General features: G+C 40.9%; 1 protein-coding gene across 3 annotated transcripts in view; it reads right to left on the reverse strand.

Annotated features, from left to right (window-relative positions):
* Positions 1-1,077: 1,077 nt before the first annotated feature.
* ATP7A (ATPase copper transporting alpha) overlaps positions 1,078-17,532 on the reverse strand; it is a 151,834-nt gene continuing 135,379 nt past the window's right edge. For all 3 annotated transcript variants that reach the window (XM_087859794.1, XM_087859793.1, XM_087859795.1), the window contains 4 exons: positions 13,295-13,498; positions 12,655-12,772; positions 4,096-4,198; positions 1,078-3,726 (listed from right to left, as the gene is read on the reverse strand). In XM_087859794.1, coding sequence (XP_087715920.1) covers positions 3,450-3,726; positions 4,096-4,198; positions 12,655-12,772; positions 13,295-13,498 — 702 coding nt within the window. In that variant the 3' untranslated portion in view covers positions 1,078-3,449. The remainder of the gene's footprint in view (positions 3,727-4,095; positions 4,199-12,654; positions 12,773-13,294; positions 13,499-17,532) is intronic.

Consider the following 17,532-nt stretch of genomic DNA (forward strand, 5'->3'; position numbering starts at 1 on the left):
TATTCACACCGGATAAACTTTCAGAGGGACTACAGAAACTTAGGGTAAAAATAGCTAATAATTCGGCATGAATCCATATTTTTTATATTTGGAAAAATAATATTTTTAGATAGAGAAAAGTAAGAAATAAACAAGCAAAAAATCCAAAGGGAGTGATTCCAGGAATGTTTTTATTCTTATTAAAATAACCAATAACCAGATGCCTCACCCAAAGAAAATAACAAAATAGAGTAAAATAAATATTAAGAAAAATAAATTTAAAGCAAGACTCACAAGAAATGGGAAAAAATTCTCAAAGAACATACATTCTTGATTTTAAGCTGTGTACATAAAAGACATGCACACTTAAATTTTTGGAAACATCTTGTCTACAGTGCTATTTTAAGCATTCTGAAGAAAGAAGACATCTGAAAAAAGAAAAAAAACTTTTAAAAAGTTAAAGCACAATATAAAACTTTTTGTTCACAAGGCATCAAGTTTAACACTCCAAAATGCTGATACTAAACTAGGAGAAAGAACATCTCTGTTTTCACAACTGACCGCCATACTTCTTTAGACTATAACACTAAATATTCTAGTTGTGTTTTTAACCTTTGAAATTCAAAAGGCATCTTTGGATATTCAAGATAAAAGGTGCCCCATAGTTGAGTCAGAACCAGCACTGAATATCAAAACATCCTTGTTATCTTCAGACTGAGGGCATGGTTACCGAGTGAATACAGAAGAGTGATAAAGGAACAACAAATAAAGAACTTCAGATATTCAAATATCAAATTCAAATATAAATCCATTTTCCTTCAATACGGTAAATATGTGTGTGTACATACGTATGTGTGTACATATGTATGAACATACACATACACATTTATAACATTTGTTCTCACTAGTCACTACTTACTTAAACCTAGTTACTAACTGAAAGCAATGTTTTTGATCCTGATATCATCTCTCTCTCTCTCTCTCTCTCTCTCTCTCTCTCCTGTGAATACAGCTGCTCTATGAAGCTAATGCGAGTTCAGGATTACAAGAGACTTGTGGTAGAGAATTCAAAGATGGTTACAGATATTTAAAATCGGATTCTTTCTTTCTTTTTTTTTTTTTTAAAGATTTTATTTATTTATTTAACAGAGACAGCCAGCGAGAGAGGGAACACAAGCAGGGGGAGTGGGAGAGGAAGAAGCAGGCTCCTAGCGGAGGAGCCTGATGTGGGGCTCGATCCCAGAACGCTGGGATCACGCCCTGAGCCGAAGGCAGACGCTCAACGACTGCGCCACCCAGGCGCCCCGGGTAAAATCGGATTCTTTCTAAACATGTTTTCTGTTCTGATAGTAAGGGTTGAAATTAAATCCTTGATTTTTCCCAGACTGTAGGCTGCTCTTCTCACTGTCCCGGGTCCCTTGGCAAGTGGAGCCCAAAAGGACAACTCTACACATAGAAATAAAAGTAGTAACTGGCTGTGTTCAAGTGTTTCAAAGACAGAGAAAGAGTAAGTAAGGGAGAAAGAGAGAGACGTGCTTCTTTTTCTCAAAAGTCTATTATACATTTGTCCTATTAGCTGTTTCTTCTGGAAGAAACAAGTTGTGGTAGGATGAGTCACTTGAATTAAAACAAAAAACAAATATTAAAATTCAAAGTGGAAGCATGGAAGATGGCACAGGCATTTAAAGAGCCTAGACATACAAACACATTCATATTTCATTAAGATGGGTTTGCCTTTCTAGATTAATAGCACCTTCATCAATAGTTTCAATTCTCTCTTTAAGATAGTTGAGATAAAAATGAGATTTTCTTCCAAATCTGAAAAGACAACATGGAATAATGTGGTAAACTTTTATGTGTGTGTATGAAAGGATAAGAGAGAAAGGAAGTAGGAGAGGAAGAAACCCATCCCCCACTCCCATCCGATTATAGATTCTGCCCTAAAAAAACTGATTATTAATATTCATTACAGACCTCAAGGGGAGAAAAGAACAACATTTACTGAGTGCAAATCCTATGTGCTAGGCATTGTGCTAACAGCTTTACATATGGCGATGGGAACAAAATATGAAGAATTTATTTATTTTCACTTCCGTATTCCGCACATGAAATCCATCTTGCAATTAATGAGGAATTTAAACAGTGATAAAAGTACCAGATCTCTGACCAGTGTATTAACTCCTAGGCACTCAGAGGGCGATTTCTAAATGAATATGGCACTGAGAACAGCCCCTGAATTTGAGAACCATGCTAACTAGCAAGGGCAAATGTTTTACACTAGAGAAAAAGTATAGATTTAGCTAAAAAGTATCACAAACTAGGGAAATTCTCATTTCTGTATTATAATTTATTATAGTTTTTGGTAAATGCAGCTTTGTGTAATAGCATTATTTTAAAGTCATTTTGAGAAGTCATCTAAAATACTAAAATATAATTAAAATCTACTAAATTATATATACCAGCTAAAGTCTTGTATTCTCTCCATAAAAGGACAAATTTAGTGAATCCAGGTAATTTCTTATGACCCGTATATGTTAAAGGTGGTAGTGTTAATCTCTGAAAAAGTCAACTGTGGAAGAGGCTCAAAATCTTAAGTTTCTGGACTGAGGCTGCTAGAGTAAGAACAATTGATAGTGAAACTCAGCAGGAGTGAAGTGAAAGTTTGTACAGAGCTGGGGAGTCAATGAAAGAAGAATCTGATTTTTTTTTTTTTTTACAACAGCGGGAAGATAAGAAACGAGGAACCCTATGGACCCTTAGGGTCTTTTGGGCTACAAAATAAAGAAAGGAAGAAGATGTTGGAAAAGTTGTCAGTTATCTTTATCAATCAAAACTCACCTACACTTAGCTCACTCGAAAGAACAACAACAACAACAACAACAAAACGTACTAGGGCATCTAAGAAGGCAACGGCAAAGACAAAGGTGCAGGGAGAATAAGGGGGGAAGAAAGCCTGTAATAAATAAGGCACGTCTATTTTTAAACAGTTTCTACTGTTTTCCTTCTAAAACCAGATGCTTGATACAGTGTTTTAAAAGCCCTTGCTCCCCAAGCTGGCAGGGATGAGAGCTCAAGAATGTCCTCAAGATCATGGTCTCAGATCTTCAAACTTTTAAGTATCCTTTTTCTTGAGCCTTTTCTTTTTGGTCAAATAAAAAAGTATCCATCACTTTAGCAGCAATTCAGCAATCTTCAATTGTAGGGCTTGTTGTAAACCTCACTGGCCTACCTTATCTGTTATTAGTGAAAACAAAGAGTATTGGAAATTCATTTTAAATAAAGCTAGGTTGAGAGCTAATGCTCTGAAAAAAGATATTTTTGCCATTAGACAAATGCAATTCAAAGAGATTCCCTAACGTAAGGGCACGAGACCGATATAAAAGCCTTCCACACATTTTGAAGTTAAGGAGACATCATTCATGCTGTATCAGTGCATAACCACATCAGCTAGTAGCATCCTGTGTGGCCTGTTACAATGTGGTGTCATCATCTTCCCTGCAGTCTCCCACCAGAAGTGAATGCTTGTCAGGTTCACCAGTACCAATGCTGTTTAGGGACCGTTTATCAGACAGTAGTGAATTTATGGAGGCTCTGCTGTAATTAACAAACCGGTCCAGCAAACCCAGTTTAGGAGAATTTCTCGAGGTGTCATCTATTCCAACATGAACGCTGATCTCTGAAGGCCTTTTCTGTCCCATCTGGCTTCGGGCATGCAGTTCGTAATTCTCGTAAGTTGGTTTTCTATAACTGAACACATGCAAAAATACACTAGTTTGAAACAACCAAATAGGAACTAGACACCTGTTATGGTCAAAACTGGAAATACATTTGCCGGGTATGAAAGCTACAAAGGTGGCTCCCGCTAGGAAAGTAACTCAAAAAAACTGTATGAAGTCACATGGTCAGAAATACTACTTCTCAGAGCTCCGGTACTACATTTTACCCCACTCAGTGCTGTGGTTGCTAGGCAGAGACTACAGAAGATGACAATGACATAGTTAACATTTATTATTAAGAACAGTTGGGGCCCATCAGACAAGAATAAGACCTACCAAGACTGACTGTGGATGATAAAAGGAATATAAAATACAAACGTGAGCAAGCCATCATACTTACAGCTTAAGGAAGAGAGAAGAAAGTACTACTGAAACAGATGAGGCAGCCATTGCCGCAGATCCCATCCAGGGCTGCAAAACCAAACCGATAGGCATAAAAACTCCTAGGAAACAAGTTTGGATTAGTTAGAGCAGGCAGTATTAAACAGATTATTAATGTGTTTCTTTTTTTTTTTTTTTTTTTTTTTTTTTTTTTTTTTTTAATAATGATTTTTTATTATATTATGTTAGTCACCATACAGTACATCCCCGGTTTTCGATGTAAGGCTCGATGATTCATTAGTTGTGTATAACACCCAGTGCACCATGCAATATGTGCCCTCCTTACTACCCATCACCGGTCTATCCCATTCCCCCACCCCCCTCCCCTCTGTAGCCCTCAGTTTGTTTCTCATAGTCCATAGTCTTTCATGTTTCATTCCCCCTTCTGATTACCCCCCCTTCCTTTATCCCTTTCTTCCCCTACTGATCATTCTAGTTCTTATGTTCCATAGATGAGAGAAATCATATGATAGTTGTCTTTCTCTGCTTGACTTATTTCACTAAGCATTATCTCCTCCAGTGCCGTCCATGTTGTAGCAAATGTTGAGAACTCATTCTTTCTGATTGCTGAGTAATATTCCATTGTATATATGGACCACAACTTCTTAATCCAGTCATCTGTTGCAGGGCATCTCGGCTCCTTCCACGATTTAGCTATTGTGGACATTGCTGCTATGAACATTGGGGTGCATATGGCCCTTCTCTTCACTACGTCTGTATCTTTGGGGTAAACACCCAGTAGCGCAATGGCTGGATCATAGGGTAGCTCAATTTTTAACTTTTTAAGGGACCTCCACACGGTTTTCCAGAGTGGCTGTACCAACTTGCATTCCCACCAACAATGTAGGAGGGATCCCCTTTCTCCACATCCTCTCCAACAATTGTTGTTTCTTGCCTTGTCTATTTTTGCCATTCTAACTGGCGTAAGGTGGTATCTCAGTGTGGTTTTGATTTGAATTTCCTTGATGGCTAATGATTTTGAACATTTTTTCATGTGTCTGTTAGCCATTTGTATGTCTTCATTGGAAAAGTGTCTGTTCATATCTTCTGCCCATTTTTTGATTTGTTTATTTGTTTCTCGTGTATTGAGTTTGAGAAGTTCTTTGTAGATCTTGGATACCAGTCCTTTATCTGTAGTGTCATTTGCAAATATATTCTCCCATTCCGTGGGCTGCCTCTTAGTTTTTCTGACTGTTTCCTTGGATGTGCAGAAACTTTTAATCTTGATGAAGTCCCATAAATTCATTTTATCTTTTGTTTCTCTTGCCTTTGGGGATGTGTCATGAAAAAGGTTGCTTTGGCTGATGTCGTAGAGGTTGCTGCCTATGTTCTCCTCTAGAATTTTGATGGATTCCTGTCTCACATCGAGGTCTTTCATCCATTTGGAGTTTATTTTTGTGTATGGTGTGAGATAGTGGTCAAGTTTCATTCTTTTGCATGTAGCTGTCCAATTTTCCCAGCACCATTTATTGAAGAGACTGTCTTTTCCCCACCAGATGTTTTTTCCTGCTTTATCAAATATTAGTTGCCCAAAGAGCTGAGGGTCCATTTCTGGGCTCTCTATTCTGTTCCATTGGTCTATGTGTCTGTTTTTGTGCCAGTACCATGCTGTCTTTGTGATCACAGCTTTGTAGTACAGCTCGAAGTCCGGCATTGTGATACCCCCAGCTTTGTTTTTCCTTTTCAACAGTTCCTTGGAGATTCGGGGTCTTTTCTGGTTCCATACAAATTTAAGGACTATTTGTTCCAGTTCTTTGAAAAACGTTCTCGGTATTTTGATCGGGATAGCATTGAAAGTGTAGATTGCTCTGGGTAGCATGGACATTTTAACTATGTTAATTCTTCCGATCCATGAGCATGGAATATCTTTCCATCTTTTTATGTCTTCCTCAATGTCTTTTAAGAGTGATTTATAGTTTCTAGAATAAAGGTCCTTTACGTCTCTGGTTAAGTTAATTCCAAGGTAACGTATGGTTTTTGGTGCTATTGTAAATGGGATGGATTCCCTGATTTCTCTTTCTTCGTTCTCGTTATTCGTGTACAGAAATGCAACTGATTTCTGAGCATTGATTTTGTATCCCGCCACGTTACTGAATTGCTCTATAACTTCTAATAGTTTGGGAGTGGCTTCTTTTGGGTTTTCCATATAGAGTATCATGTCGTCTGCGAAGAGAGACATTTTGACTTCTTCTTTGCCGATTTGAATACCTTTGATCCCTTTTTGTTGTCTGATTGCTGTTGCAAGGACTTCTAGTACTATGTTGAATAATAGTGGCGAGAGTGGGCATCCTTGTCGTGTTCCTGATCTTAAGGGAAAGGCTTCCAGCTTTTCCCCATTGAGAATAATATTTGCAGTAGGCTTTTCATAGATGGCTTTTATGAGATTGAGAAATGTACCTTCTATTCCTACACTCTGAAGGGTTTTAATCAGGAAAGGATGCTGTATTTTGTCAAATGCTTTTTCGGCATCAATTGAGAGGATCATATGGTTCTTGAGTCTTTTCTTGTTGATATGATGTATCACGCTGATTGATTTGCGAATATTGAACCACGCTTGCATCCCAGGTATGAATCCCACTTGATCGTGGTGGATAATCCTTTTAATGAACTGTTGGATTCTATTAGCAAGTATCTTGTTGAGGATTTTGGCGTCCATATTCATTAGGGAAATCGGTCTGTAATTCTCCTTTTTGAGGGGGTCTTTGCCTGGTTTGGGGATCAAGGTAATATTGGCCTCATAGAATGAGTTTGGTAGCTTTCCTTCTGTTTCTATTTTTTGAAATAGCTTTAGGAGAATAGGTATTATTTCCTCTTTGAATGTTTGGTAGAATTCCCCAGGAAAACCATCCGGGCCTGGAGTTTTGTTATTTGGAAGGTTGTTTATCACTGACTCAATTTCTTCATAATTAATTGGCCTGTTTAAGAAATCAATTTCTTCCTTTTTCAATCTTGGTAGTTTATAGGTTTCCAGGAAGGATTCCATCTCTTCCAGATTGCTTAGTTTATTGGCATATAGCTGTTGATAAAAATTTCTAATAATCCTTCCAATTTCAGTGGTGTTCGTCGTGACCTCTCCTTTTTCATTCATAATTTTAATAATCTGGGTCCTTTCTCTTTTCTTTTGGATAAGTCTTGCCAGTGGTCTGTCAATTTTATTGATTCTCTCCAAGAACCAGCTTCTAGTCCTGTTGATCTGCTCTACTGTACTTCTGGTTTCTGCTTGATTGATTTCAGCTCTAATTTTGGTCAACTGCTTCCTCGTGCGTGGATTAGGCCTGTCCCTCTGTTGCTGTTCCAGCTTCTTGAGGTGAGAATATAAAAACTGCATTTTAGATTTTTCTATTCTTTTGAGTGAGGCTTGGATGGCTATGTATTTCCCCCTTAGGACTGCCTTTGCAGTATCCCATAGGTTTTGGACTGTTGTATTTTCATTCTCATTGGTCTCCATAAATTGTTTAATTTGATTTTTGATTTCCTGGTTTATCGAGTCATTCCTGAGCAGGATGGTTCTTAGTCTCCAAGTGTTTGAGTTTCTTCCAAATTTTTCCTTGTGGTTGAGTTCCAATTTCAGAGCGTTGTGGTCTGAGAATATGCAGGGGATAATTTCAATCTTTTGGTATCGGCTGAGACCTGTTTTGTGTCCCAGAACATGGTCTATTCTTGAAAATGTTCCATGGGCATTAGAATAGAATGAGTATTCTTTGGTTCTGGGGTGTAGTGTTCTATATATATCTAAGAGGTCCAACTCGTCGAGTGTGGCATTCAAAGCCTTTGATTCTTTGCTTAGTTTTTGCCAGGGTGTTCTGTCTATTTCTGAGAGTGGAGTGTTGAGGTCCCCTACTATTAATGTATTTTTATCTATATGTCTCTTTATTCTGGTTAAGAGTTGGCTTGTGTATCTTGCTGCTCCCCTGTTGGGGGCATATATATTTATAATTGTCATATCCACTTGTTGAATACTTCCTTTAAGAATAATATAGTGCCCTTCTGCATCTCTAACTATAGTCTGTAGTTTAAAATCCAATTTATCTGATATGAGAATTGCTACCCCAGCTTTCTTTTGAGGTCCATTTGCGTGAAAGATGGTACTCCATCCCCTTACTCTCAGTCTGAATGCATCTTTGGGTTCGAAATGAGTCTCTTGAAGACAGCAAATGGATGGGTCATTTCTTTTTATCCAATCTGCAACCCTGTGGCGTTTGAAACCAGAATTCAAACCATTAATGTTCAGGCTGAGTACTGAGAGATATGCTTTTAATTCTGCCATGTTGTCAGTAAAGTCTTTGTTTGTATTGGCTGTGACTTTCTGTTTTGTATCACTCTTGGGGCCTTTTTACTTTTATAGAACCCCCCGTAATACCTCCTGTAGGGCTGGTTTCGTGGTTACGAAATTGGCTAGTGACTGTCGATTCTGAAATGTCTTTATTTCTCCATCAATTCTGAATGACAGCCTTGCTGGATAAAGGATCCTTGGCTGCATGTTTTTCTCTGAAAGAGCTTTAAAAATGCTCCCCCAACCCTTTCTCTCATTCCAGGTCTGTGTAGACAGGTCTGATGTAATTCTGATGCCTTTGCCTTGGTACGTGAGAAATTTCTTTGCCCTGGCCGCTTTCAATACTGTTTCTTTGGATCTCATATTTGCGAATTGCACTATGACGTGACGTGGTGTAGGTCTGTCATGGTTGAGCTTGGGAGGGGTCCTCTCTGCCTCTTGGACACGAATTTTTGTTTCCCTTGCTAGATTAGGGAAGTTTTCAGCTACAATTTGTTCAAATATCTCTTCTAGACCTCTGTTTTTCTCCACCCCCTCGGGGATGCCGATGATTCTAACATTGGATCGTTTCGTTGAGTCAGTAATCTCCCGTAGCCAACATTCGTGGGCGTGGATTTTTTTAAGACCATCTTCTAATTTTATTTTTTCCTCTATTAACCCATCCTCCAATTCACTAACCCTTTCCTCCGCTTCCGTGACCCTGGCCGTCAGAGCCTCTAGTTTTGCCTGCATTTGGCTCATAGAATTTTTAATTTCTGTCAAATTCGCTCTCATTTCCGCCCTTAGGGATTGTATATTCTCAGTAATATTTTCCTGAATACTTTTTTCAAGTCTACTCATTATCTTGACCATTGTTACTCTGAATTCCATTTCTGATAATTTGGTTACATCCATATCCGTTACTTCTGTGGCAGAGGCCCCTGACTCACTGTCTTTTCTTTGCTGGGGGGGGCTTCTCCTTCTTGTCATTCTGATGAAGAGAGGTTGCGGGGTTTCCAGAGCCCAAAATTATTGACTGGGTCCCAGGCCGTGCCTCTTGTTTTATAGGGATCTTAGAGATGTGGGCTTCTTCTTTAAAGATTTTATTTATTTACTTATTTGAGAGAGGGAGACAGACAGTCAGCAAGAACGAAACAGAAGCAGGGGAGTGAGAGAGGAAGAAGCAGGCTCCCAGCGGAGGAGCCCGATGAGGGACTCCTTTCCGGAACGCCGGGATCACGCCCTAAGCCGAAGACAGGCGCTCAATGACGGCGCCACCCAGGCGCCTCCGGTTGTGGGCTTCTTGATTTTTCAGCCTGCCTTCTGTGTTCTGGGGGAGGGGCCTGCCGCGCCGATACTCAGGCAACCCTGTTTGGTTAGAGTCTCCGTGTCCCCTGCGAGGGAGGATGGGGATGGGCACTCTCTGAGCCGGTATTTCCAGGCTTTTGTTCTCTGGCGGCTTTCCCTGGCGGCCGGCTATGCCTCTTCTGAGGGTCAGAGCAGCAGAGGCTGCATTGTCGCAGAACAGAGGGATTGCGGCCCGTTCTCCACTGATGTTCTGGCCACTTTAACTCTGTTACTGTTGGTGCTGCTCAACCCTGCGGCGTCCCGGGATGTGCGCACCAACTCGGCGACCCTGCCCTCACTTCCAGGGCCGGCGCGTCTCTGTCCTTTGTGTTTCTAATGCCGCCAGCCACCGGCCCGCGCGTCTCTGTCCTTTGTGTTTCTAATGCCGCTAGCCACCGGCCGCCCCGCGCGCTCCCGGGTCTCCCGGTCTCAGTCTATGCCCGGTGAGCACACCTCGATTCCGGAGTTTCGTGAGAAGCCTGGTGGCGCGCGCACCCGGTTCAGGGTCTCAGTCTGCTGTTTCGCGGGTGCCGACCGCGAGTCCGCCCGCTCCCCCGTGCAGGTGGCCCGCCAGCCGCCAGCCGCCCCGCGCGCGCTCCGGGAGTTCCCGGTCTCAGTCTGGATCCCGTGAGCACACCGGGATTCCGGTGTTCCGGGAGATGCCTGGTGGCGCGCGCGCGTTCACGGCTCACCGGTCTCAGTCCGCTCTCTCGCGGGTGCCCTCTGTGTGTCCCCCGCTCCCCCGTGCAGGTGGCTGCCGCTTCCCGGCGCCCAAACGCGGCGGCTCCCTCCCCCTTCCGTTTATCTTCCGATATCTGTGCACGGTTTACAGCTCCCCTCTTCGTACCTCAATACTCAGCGCTGGAGATGTTCATTTGTAGAGATCCAGATGCATCATCCTGCGTCTCAGGCTGATTCCGTGGTTATTTAGGCTGGTCTGGTACCTATCCAGCTCGACTCAGGGGACCGGCTGAAAAAGGGGTCCCCTACTCCTCCGCCATCTTAACTCCCTCCTATTAATGTGTTTCTAATAGATACATACAAATCAGTTCCCTGTTTGATATTTATTCAGCACTTTATATGTGAAAAATTGGCAGTGACGTAAATCGCCACCAACAGGAAGATAGAGTGTTGCTGTGAACATTCTTGTACATGTCTCCTTGTGCACACGGTGGAGACTTTCTCTAGGGTATACCTAGAGGTGAAACTGGATTATAGCATGGGCACATCTTCAACTTTAGGTGGATATTCCTCAGTTGTTCTCCAAAGTGCCTCGGACCAGATCATAATCCCAGCAATAGTGTGTGAATAGTGTATGAATTTGACAGACATTTGAACATTTGGCTTATATGATAGGGATAAGATACACTTACTGTACTTCTAACTTTTTCTGTGCTTATCTGTATTTTTCTTTTTTCTACAGTGATCATACATTACTTGCATAATTTTTTCCACTCTGCCCCTACTTTTATAATTTTAAAAAAATCATTTGCTCTATGAATTAATCTTTCTGGATTTTGATTGTCCTTTTATTTTTTTGTTCCCTCAGCATTTTGTGTCCTTGTTTATAAACAGGTTTGTAATTGTTCTTACATCATTTTGTGTCCTTCTTTGGCTCTCAAACCAGAAACAACAAGAAGAAAGTGATAACTATTTCTCTTCTGTTATTACCAACTCCTGGGGCGCCCAGGTAGCTCAGCTGGTTAAGCATCCAACTCTTGGTTTTGGCTCAGGTCATGATCTCAGGGTCGTGAGATCAAGTCCCACATTGGGCTCTGTGCAAGGCGTGGAGCCTGCTTAAGATTCTCTCTCTCCCTCTCCCTCTGCCCCTCTCCCTGCACTCTCTTTCTCTCTCTAAAAAAAATTACAATTTATTACTAACTCCTACCAAGTCCCTAAGTACAGAACATTAACAAACGTTTATTTAAAAATTCTAAATTGCTTTTCCTGGTCATATTCCTTTATTCAATCTCCCTCCCTCTCCCACTTCCCCACTTTTTCTCCTCCCCCTCTCTCCCTTCTCCCACCCCGTCTGTCTCTGTCTCTCTCTTTTTCTCTCATGGTACCCAAACTTAAAAAAAACCAACCCTGTTGGCTATCAGAATGTTAAGAGCAAAAAAATTCTCAGTATGCTATAATTATAACTATGTAACAAGACAAAAACACTAATGCAAAGTAAAAAAAGACTAGAAGTAAAAACACTAAAATGCTAACAGTACTTGTATTTGGGTATTGAGATTAAAAGTAAATTTGTTCTTGGGGCACCCAGGAGGCTCGGTCTGCTTAAGCGTCTGACTCTTGATTCTGGCTCAGGTCATAATCTCACTGAGACTGAGCCCTGTATCGGGCTCCATGCTCACAGGCAAGTCAGCTGTAGATTCTCTCTCCCTCTCTGCTCGTGCTCTCTCTCTTTTTCTCTAAAATAAATACATAAATCGTTATCTGTTCTCTTCAGTAAAAGATAAATAAATAAGTAAATAAATATAAACATAAATATAAATGTGAGAGCACATGCAGAAAGAGATGAAACATTGTGGCAGAGTATTATTAATTTGTAAATTTAAATGAAGACTATAAGGTTTTCATTGTATCTTTCTTCCTGGTTATACATAGCTTTGAAATTTTTCAAAATAGAAAGTAATAAATTAATATGAATATTAATATAAATTAATAAAATATAAAGTAATAAATCAATATAAATATAAATATAAAATAAACCTATCAGAATGTTTATATATTTTATGCCATAATGAACATTGCTCAAAATTACAATTATTGATTTTAATATTACCTTTCACCACACCAGCAGGCTACATATAAAAACTGAACTCAAAGCTAGTAGTAAGATAAAAAACTTCCAATATGATAGGTCTCTAATGACTTCAGAGGAAAAAGTAATACTAGCTAACAGTCACATACCAGCAGCTATGGGAATTCCAACTAGATTATAAATTAGCGCAAAAACAAAATTTATCCGAATCCTCTTGACTGTCTTCCTTGATAAGTCAATACTTGCCACTACATCCAGAAGATCATTCTGAGAACAGAAATATTTGTGATATTAGTGAGAGACTCTAACTTAACGAGTACTTTTGTATTTGATACTGTGATTCTAAAGACAATGTGTACCTTACGGTGGGTAATGAATTAACTATAAATTTCAAATACTGCTGAAAATTTCAGTCAGCCTTGGAAGATGTTTTTCAGGAATTTTTCTCAGGGGTCTAGAAAACACTTTTTGGGTTATATGCTGCTACGTAGATTACCTCCCTTAAAATAATTTCAGCAAGTGTTTTTTGAAGATAATTTTATTATAAGTATATTCCCCAATCTTATTCTTTAACTTTAGAAGCTTGTCATTCTCATTTGCTTTGTTTGAGAAAGTCTGGAACTAATTAGTATGACTTCTCATACTCCCATCTTGAATTCTCCTAGTCTCAAAGACTAGGAGCACGGGAGTTAGAAGGAAAGAATTGTTCTACTCGACATACTTTACAACATTATCCCTGACCATGCGGAGCAATATCACAGACCTCAAAGTTCAGGCCACAGCACTTACCCTTATCAAAACCACATCAGCTGCTTCAATGGCTACATCTGTACCCGTGCCAATGGCAATTCCTACATTAGCCATCGCCAGGGCTGGAGAGTCATTGATCCCATCTCCTACCATTGCAACCCGTTTCCCCTCCTCCTGAAGTTGCTTCACCTTAGCAACCTTATGAGAAGGGAGAACTTCAGCAAACACCTTTGTAATGCCAACCTACATGAGGAAAAATAAACTCAATTCATTGCAAGAAATATTACCAGTACCTTAAATATAACACAGCAATAATGAGCATCGTTTTCTACCCACCAGAGAGCTAAAATTTCAAAAACTGATAATATCCAGTGATAGTAAGGATATGGAGAAATGAGCTCTCATATATATTCTCGGTGGGTGTGTAAACTTTTGTCGTCTTTTTGGAGGACATTTGACAGGATCTATCAAAATGCACACATCATTTGCGCAATTCCACTTCTAGCCATATTCTGGACATATTTATACAAGTATGAAAAGATATATGTTTGACTTCCAGGGAAGATGGCAAAGTGGGGGATGCTGGGCTCACCTCATCCCATAGATGCAACTGGATACACCCACATCAGTATGAATGGCCCAGAGAACGGACTAAGGACTGGCGGAACAGACTCTCCACAGTTAGGTACAGAGAAGAGGCCATGTTGAGGAAGGTGTGGAGGGGGACATACGGTCTGGAGCCAGGTGGACTCATGGGACAGTCTGTGGGAGGGAAGAGTGTGGTGGGTCTGGAGAGGGGAGAGGAACAGACCCCTACACTGGGTGCCCCAGGCACAGGGGCCTGCATAGGGAAGGCAAGTCCCCACAGAGTCTGGCTTTGAGAACCAGAGGGGCCTGGCTTTGCAAGTTCTTACAATCAGTGGGGCTTAACACCTGGAACTTCAAAAATCAGCTGCTTCAGCTCTGGGAGAACCAGAGGGCAATAAGGAACTGAGTCCCCCCCCTCCATGTAGACAGCACAACAAACAGCTTCTAGAGCACAGAAGCAGCAGTTTGAAAAATGCCTGGAGTACACAGGAGGGAGATTCGTTTACTAATGTCAGAGTGTGTGCAGCAGAGGCAGGGATCTTTGGGAGACTTCTCCAAGAACAAAAGAACTGGCAGGCAGCATTTCCCTCCCCTGCCCCCAGCCTAGATACACCAACACCTGTGGTAAGTAGCACAGTGCCAGCTCTCTCCACGTAGATTACTAACAGTGTGCCTGGCTGCCACACAATTCTGCAGATCCACCCCCTCCAACCCGGCCAGACTCAGCAGTTTTCCCTGGTGACTACAGGTCCCCTCCCACTGCAGGCCAGCGCAGACCTTGCTGGAACCCCACGCCCTGCCTACGCTCTCTCCCATAGACCTGCCCCCTCCCGTATGCCGTATGCCCTCAGCCGGGGCCCATCCGAAGTGGTGCCACAAGCCTGGCAGGGCAGGGGTCCAAACCACTCCAAAGTGGCTCCGGCCCCAAGCAGAGAGGAAGATAATCACACACACAAGTCCAACTGGGGCCCTAGCAGTGTGTGGGAGGTAGATATCGGGTCTGATGGCAGGCTCTACCCACCTAAGAAAGCTTCTCAGGGGACAACACGGGGAGAGCACCCTATAGTTTGGTGCTACTGCATCTCTGGCAAACACCTGCTCGGACTCAGCTCATGCTCAAAGCAGCCCCAGACCGGCTCACTGACGCCACAGGGACCAAATCTTGCCACCACCAGGCAAAGAGAGACACTGTCGACAACTGGACGGAAGGCAAACGTGGCTCAGCCAAAATAGTCCAGTGCATGCAGCACACATAGAAGACACCAGCAGAGTGTCAGATCTAGTGAGCAGGGGACACTGTACTATGGGGGTACTGAAGGACCTCTTCTTCATAAGGACACCAGTTTCAAGAGCAGGAGATATAGCTGACTTTTCTAACACATAGAAACAGACACAGAAAGTTCAACAGAATGAGGAGACAGAGGACTACGTCCCAAACGAAAGAACAGGACACTATCACAGCAAGAGAGCTAAATGAAATGAAAATAAGTAATATGCCTGATAGATAACTTAAAGTAAGGGTCATAAGGATACTCACTGGACTTAAGAAAACAGTGGAGACTTCAGTGTGACCATCAACAAAGAGATAGGAAACATAAAAAAGAAGCAAATGGAGATGAAGAACTCAATAGCTAAAATTAAAAAATATACTACAGAGAATAAACAGGAGACTAGAGGGCCCACAGCAAACATCATCCTTAATGGTGAAAAACTGAGAGCTTTTCCCCTAAGGTCAGGAAGAGAACAAGGATGTCCACTTTTATTCAATATAGTATCAGATGTCCTTGCCACAGCAATCAGACAACAAAAAGAAATAAAAGGCATCTGGGGCGCCTGGGTGGCTCAGTCAGTTAAGCGTCTGCCTTCGGCTCAGGTCATGATCTCAGGGTCCTGGGATTGAGCCCTACATCAGGCTCCCTGCTCAGCAGGGAGTCTACTTCTCCCTCTCCCTCTGCCTCTGCCCCTGACTCATGCTCTCTCTCTCTAATAAATAAAAAATATTTTTAAAAAAGAAATAAAAGGCATCCAAATTGGTGAGGAAGAAGTAAAACTTTCACTATTTGCAGATAACATCATACTATATATAGAAAGGCCTAAGGACTTCACCAAAAAACTACTAGAACTGATGAGAGAATTCAGTAAGGTCGCAGGATACAAAATCAATATACAGAAATCCATTGCATTTCTAAACACTAATTACACAGTAGCAGAAAGAGAAATTAAGAAAACAATAGCATCTACAATTACACCAAAAATAATGGAATATGTAGGAATAAGCTTAATCACAGAGGTGAAAGTCCGGTACTCTGAAAACTATAAAACACTGATGAAAGCCATCGAAGATGACACAGGCAAATGGGAAGATACTCCATGCTCATAGATTGGAAGAACAAATGTTAAAATGTCCATACAACCCAAAGCAATATACAGAGGTAATGCAATCCCTATCAACATACCAACAGCATTTTTCACAGAACTGGAACAAATAATCTTAACATTTGTATGGAACCACAAAACACTCTGAATAGCCAAAGTAATGTTGAAAAAGAACAAAAGTGGAGGTATCACAATCCAATATTTCAAGATATACTACAAAGTTGTGGTAATCAAAACAGTATGGTACTGCCACAAAAACAGACACATAGATCAGTGGAACAGAACAGAGAGTCCAGAAAAAAAACCCAGGATTATATGGTCAATTAACCTTTGAAAAAAAGAGGTGAGAATATGCCATAGGAAAAAACAAATCTTCAACAAATGGGGTCAGAAAAACTGAACAGTTATGTACAAAAGAATGAAACTGGACCACTTTCTTACACCATAGTAAAATAAATTCAAAATGGATTAAAGAACTAAATGCGAGACAGGAAATCATAAAACTCCTAGCAGAGAACACAGGCAGTAATTTTTCCAACTTTGGCCATAGCAACATCTCTCTAGATAGGTCCACTGAGGCAAGGGAAACAAAAGCAAAAATTAACTACTGGAATAACATCAAAATAAAAAGCTTCTACACAGTGAAGGAAACAATCAACAAAACTAAAAAGCAACCTACAGAATGGGAGAAGATATTTGTATATGACCTATCTGATAAAGGGTTGATATCCAAAATATATAAAGAACTTATCAAATTCAACACCCAAAAAACAAATAATCCAATTTAAAAATGGGCCGAAGACATGAACAGACATTTCTCCAAAGAAGACATACAGATTGGCCAACAGACACGTGAAAAGATTCTCAACATTAGTCATCATGAGGGAAATGCAAATCAAAATCATAATGAGATATCACCTCATACCTGTCAGAATGGCTCAAATCAAAAACTCAAGAAACAGGTGCTAGCAAGGATGTGGAAAAAAGGGAACCCTTGGTCACTGTTGCTGGGAATGCAAACTGGTGCAGCCACTGTGGAAAACAGTGTGGAGGTTCCTCAAATAATTAAAAGTAGAACTACCATATGATCCAGTAATTCCACTACTGGGTATTTACACAAAGAATATGAAAACACTAATTCGAAAAGGTATATGCACTGCTATGATTATTGTAGCATTATTTACAATAGCCAAGATATGGAAGCAGTCCAAGTGTCCATCGATAGATGAATGGATAAAGAATATGTAGTAGGTATATACCATGGAATATTACTCAACCATAAAAAAGAATGAAATCTTGCCATTTGCAACAAC

Source organism: Ursus americanus, chromosome X (assembly GCF_024610735.1).
Source record: "Ursus americanus isolate L20-20 chromosome X, mUrsAme1.1.p, whole genome shotgun sequence".
Lineage (NCBI taxonomy): Eukaryota > Metazoa > Chordata > Mammalia > Carnivora > Ursidae > Ursus > Ursus americanus.